Source organism: Paralichthys olivaceus, chromosome 15, assembly GCF_024713975.1.
Source record: "Paralichthys olivaceus isolate ysfri-2021 chromosome 15, ASM2471397v2, whole genome shotgun sequence".
In the NCBI taxonomy this organism is placed as follows: Eukaryota; Metazoa; Chordata; class Actinopteri; order Pleuronectiformes; family Paralichthyidae; genus Paralichthys; species Paralichthys olivaceus.
In genome coordinates, this window is record NC_091107.1 from 12892605 (window position 1) to 12897998 (window position 5394).

Below are 5394 nucleotides of genomic sequence, written 5' to 3' on the forward strand. Positions count from 1 at the left end.
CTTGTTCTATCTTTTTGCAACATAATCAATAGTCTCTATGTTTCACATTTTATCCTGGACTGCAGTGATATCAAGCTCGTTCTAAATGTCCAAATCAAACGATCCACTCAGTCCGAGGGGAATTATTCATCACATCCAATGGGTGCGTTTCACACTAAGAATAGCAATGACACACATTCCCTAACCATTTTCCTGATAATAAGGTATGCATGTTAAGCGTTTTCCCTCGCAGCTGATTGGCTGTGCTCTGCTGACATTCATGTGCTCTCTATTCAGGTCAGTGAGCTTGGAGTGCGAATGATGCTGCAGTGATGTTCCTATGAGGGCACTCTGAGCCCAGGCTGTAGTAAGATGCTGAGCCTCTGTGGGAATTTGTCTGCGAAATATAAACATTTTTTTTTTAATATGCATTCTTTCTGATCCTTAACCTTTCTCTAGACGACATAGTTATGTAACTTTCTACCAGAACCAATAAATTGTCCCAATCTCTTATCTGTCTGCAAACTTGCACATTATAAAATACAGAATATCATTCACAACTTAAACAGATCTCATCTTGCGAAGTACTCATATTGTTTTATTGATTAAATAGGAAACAGAACAACATAGATGAGACTATACACACAGATATTGTTCTCATCTTATAGTATAAGTGGATAAGGATATGGATGTGTCAGTGTATGAGCTGGAGATCTCATCCCAGCATCCTCTCTGTCTCTTTCAGCAGTGCCATTCATAATGGCTCCTGTCCGTTTTACTGGAAGGAGTTATCCACCTCTCCTCCCTCCAACCACAGTCTCTCCCATAGTTCACAGTGAGATCTAATCCAAGTTACATATGAGCCGGCTGACACAAAAGCACTGTACATTTCAACATCTTGTGCAAAAATGAATGGCACGTTTTCTGCTACATAACATCCAGGGATAAGTGTGGAATGTAAATTTGGTCGCTGCATTTATTTATAGAGCTCCTGCTGTTATTCCCCTGACATAAATAAAAGCTAAAGGGTCTGGTTGTTATCAAAGAGACTTGCTGGAAAGAAAAGACAAAAAACATTTGAAAGTTCCTACAAAAAGTGGGAGTAACAAAAGTTAAAAGTACTGTAGAAAAGACTGGATCAATTCTGAGAGTCTGTAGGAAAAGCACCCATAGAAAGGCACTAGCCCATGTTATGAATGTGTGACTGTTCCCAGAGGATCTTTAATCCTGCTTCTCCTTATTTGCCAATGCTGCTGTGTGTCCAGGTGTGACCCTGAACCTTTCCTGAGTGCATGTCCATTTGGCTCAGCACCAATGAGCCAGGCTATTTGCCTGAGCGCCATGTGGAGATGTTTTGTGCTTGAGTGCTGTCAGCGTCCTTGATTATGTTATTGTTGCTTATGGTATTGTGACGCCAAGAGATGGCAAGCCAAGAATTACAGTATAGAAATATGAAATTAAAAAAAGGGTGGTCATGTAGTTTGATTGGAAAAAATTTGCAGTCAAAGCCTTAATCGGTATCCTTGGTTGGTTCAGTCCATTGTTTATTTTCTTGCGTGGGTGCTGCCTCCTGCAGCTGCAGGTTTATTGCCAACCCTGCGGACAGGAACTTTGGATGTTGGTATCTTGGAGCGAGGGGGTTCTTTAGCTTGAGGGATTTGGGAGGCAGTGTGAGACTGTGCACCATGCTTCACAGGGATCTTCGAGTCACGTTGTAAACTGATGAGGACCTTTTGCTGGGGAGGATGCTGATTCTCCTCCAGGGTGTGTTTAAAAGCTGGCACATTCGCCTCAATATCACTGATTTTATCTTTGCTCCTTGCTGTATCATGTGAGTTGAAGTGGGGTCTCTCATATTCTGGAGTAGGTGGGTCTCTGCTTGCTTCATCATCAAACTGTTGGCTGTCCCGCACAGGTAGCTTGCCTGCTCTGCCCCCTCCAACAACAGGTATTTTGCTAAGCCCTGATGCCTTCACTTGTGGTGTCTTCTTTTCTCTGCAGGGGCCTTGGAGGTTTGTTCGTGACTCACTATGCAGTTCCTCTGTTTTGGAAGGCCTGGTCTGGGCCCCCAGGATACCTGTGCTATTTGGATTAACCATTTGGCAATCTGCTGATACCTGTCCACTTCCTGTCATCTTAGCAGAGCTTGGGGCTTCACTTGGCCAAGGTGCAGAGGCAGAGGGAAGAGGACTGACAGGGTAAGGGGCAGGGGTAGGAGCAGAAAAGGGCTTAGATTGAGAGGTTTTAGAAGGCAAAGGAGGGTCTTTAGATACAGAAACTGGTATCTGAGCAGGCAAAGGAGGGTCTTTAGATACAGAAACCGGTATCCGAGCCAAAGGGTCTTTAGATACAGAAACTGGTGTCTGAGCAGGAGGGTCTTTAGATACAGAAACTGGGATCTGAGCAGGAGGGTCTTTGAATACAGAAACTGGTGTCTGAGCAGGAGGGTCTTTAGATACAGAAACCGGGATCTGAGCAGGAGGCTCTTTGAATACAGAAACTGGTGTCTGAGCAGGAGGGTCTTTAGATACAGAAACTGGGATCTGAGCAGGAGGGTCTTTGAATACAGAAACTGGTGTCTGAGCAGGAGGATCTTTGAATACAGAAACTGGTGTCTGAGCAGGAGGATCTTTCAATACAGAAACTGGTATCTGAGCAGGAGGGTCTTTGAATACAGAAACTGTTGTCTGAGCAGGAGGGTCTTTCAATACAGAAACTGGGATCTGAGCAGGAGGGTCTTTCAATACAGAAACTGGGATCTGAGCAGGTGCAGAGGGCTCTTTAGAAATAGAAATTGGGATTTGAGCAGGTGAACAAGGAGCTTTAGAGCTCTGAGCCAGAACAGGAGGTGTTGGGGATGCTGTGCAAACAACAGCATGAGTAGAAGGGGCTGGAGTCAGTTTGGGAACAGGGGGCATCTTATCTACAGAGATTGGTGCAGGAGTGGGTTTAGTTGTGGGAGGAATGTTATCTAAAGAATTTGATGATGGAGTTGGGACAGATGCAGGGCTAGCTTGAGTTTTAGTTATGGCACTCAGGGCAGAAGAAGGACAAAAATCTGGAACGGCAACAAGGGAGGGAGGGGTCTTAGTTAGGTCCATTGGGCTGGAGGTGAGTGTAGGCTTGGAAATGGCCATAGATACTAAGCCTGAGGTTGTAGTTGATGTAGGAACTGTTGTCATCTTGGAGGGGATAACTGGTGATGGACAGGAGGGTTTGGTTGTAACAGAACAGGTTGCTGATACTGGGGCTTTAGTTTCTCCTGCAGAGGAACTTAGAAGGGAAGGTTTGTAGGAAGTAGAAGTTTGCCAATTAAGACCATTAGATGAATCTAATTTAGCAGGTAGAGGTTGGGTGAAAGCTACAGGGGTGGGAGGGCTATGCGTTACTGGTGGAGGTTTAGCAGATACAAGAGGTGGAGTTGCTACATGGGTAGGTTTACTTACTGAATCAGTTGCAGAAGGTGCTGCAAGTTCTGAAGCCAATTTGCTTGCCGTCGAGGTAAGTTTTGGACTAACTGAGGGAGCTTTGACTACAGTAGCTGGGGTGTTCAGAGGAGCTGTGGTTGTAGCAGTGGTGGAGCTCTTTGTGGATTTATTTGTTATTGAAGAGGAAGACATCAATGGAGCTGAAAGACTTGGACTCCTGACAGGAGTCTTTGAAAGTTCTGTTGCGGTGGGTGTAGGAGTTGATTTAATCATTACGCTGGAGGCAGAAGTAGAATCCGAGCTCAGTTTGACTGAGGGAGTTGTCAGAGTGGAAGATTTGGTCAATGTTGTGATGATTGTGCTCGGCTTGGAAATGGGTGAGGAGGTTGGAGCTGTCTTTGTCAGAGGAGTAAAGGATTGGCTGGAGGCCGTTGTGGGGAAACAGGGTTTTGCCGTAGCAGCTGTGCTGACCGAGATAGAAGTCAGCGGAGAGGAGATGGTGGGTTTGGTGAAGAGAGATGCAGATGATGGCGTGACTTCACTCACTGCTGCACTGATGGCATTGCTGGCTTTCCCCCACTCTGCCTCCACATCAGCCATGATGTCACCACCCCCTGAGATAGAGTCAAAGGTCAGGAGAGAGGAGATGTCTGCCAGCAAGGTGCTCAGGCTGTTATCACCGGGTACCAGGGGCGGTGCAGAGACAGGTTCATCAGTTCTATTCACATTCCCTGCTGTCAACTGGGGGGTTATGGTCTCTGACGGGGTCGGAACTTCCCTGTCCTGTGTTGTCAAGCTTGTGATGGGCTCAGAGCTGTCTGTCTCTGAGCTGTCCTGTGATCGAGGCTGGAACTTGGGGGTGAGGGTGAGGTCCTCTTTGATGATTTCCACGCTGTTGGCCCGGGACGACATGAGTAGTGGACTCGGAGGGGTATCCTCCTTGTCCTCTTTATCTTTTGAGCGGAACCTAACAGTGCCAAAGAGACCCTTCAGCCCACGACGTTGCCTACCTACAGGCTGTGACACAGTGTGGACCCGCCGGTCCCCCATTCCTCTCCGGCCACCCCTCAGTAGCGACAGAAAGCTGAGGGACTTGGCCGAGCTTGCCGAAGAAATGGAGGTGCGAGCAGGGGCTGCAGCCAGAACGCCATCTTCAACACCAAGTGGCTCCTCTTCTGCCTGCTCCCTCTCTTCTTGACTCACCTGTCTTTTTTCCTTGTCTGACTCTGGCTCCAAATCTGCTGCAGCCATGTATGGTAATCCATCTTGGGTTTTGCTACTGTTAACAGGTGACTTGTTGTTTCCATCACCTTTGCTTCGAATAGAAAAGATGTTACCTGGCTTGCGTTTGCCAAACAGCTTGAATCCTTTTCTGATTTTTCCACTCGGCTGGGATTCACCAGGCGGGGGGTCCATGTTCTCCGTTTGTACATCCATCTTCTCTCTGCCTCCCCCTTTCTCTGTATCCTCCAGTCGCTAGCTGCGGTTTTTATTCCCCAGCCAGTGGAGAGGGCATTTATTTCCTTCGTCCGTAACCTTGCTTTATCTCTGCTGCTCGGTGTGTGTCTTTATCGGTTGTCTGTATCACTCTCTCCCTCTATCTTTCCCATCCAGCCCTTTCTCCTCTATTTCTCCCTTGAAAGCCCCTCCCATTTGCCTCGTTTTTTTTTTTTTTGTCTGGCTGCTCTCCCCGGTTGCCATAGCAACTGAGGAGCTAAGCAGCTTTCGTCAGCAATGCAGAGCCAGGGGCTGTCATCAACCCACCCTGAACGCAGCTTTCTCTGCCTCTCTCTCTCTCCTCCTCTGTGTCTGATGACTCTGTTTACATAAACAGCAAAGACAAATACTCCATTAATATGGCCAAATTTTGAATTCTAAATGATCTGGATTTATATAAACATCTCATCCAGATTAATGCAGTGTGTGTCTATATGCAGCATATTAATCTGGAAGTGGAACAGATTAGATTTTATTCTAAATAGTGTTA

At 46.6% G+C, this 5394-nt stretch overlaps 1 protein-coding gene across 1 annotated transcript; it reads right to left on the reverse strand.

The window, feature by feature from the left end:
- Positions 1-551: 551 nt before the first annotated feature.
- On the reverse strand, positions 552-4978 carry LOC109628388 (APC membrane recruitment protein 2-like). Its single transcript, XM_069539617.1, has one exon. It carries the CDS (start codon positions 4842-4844, stop codon positions 1524-1526), a length of 3321 nt encoding a protein of 1106 aa, XP_069395718.1. The 5' UTR covers positions 4845-4978; the 3' UTR covers positions 552-1523.
- Positions 4979-5394: the final 416 nt, after the last annotated feature.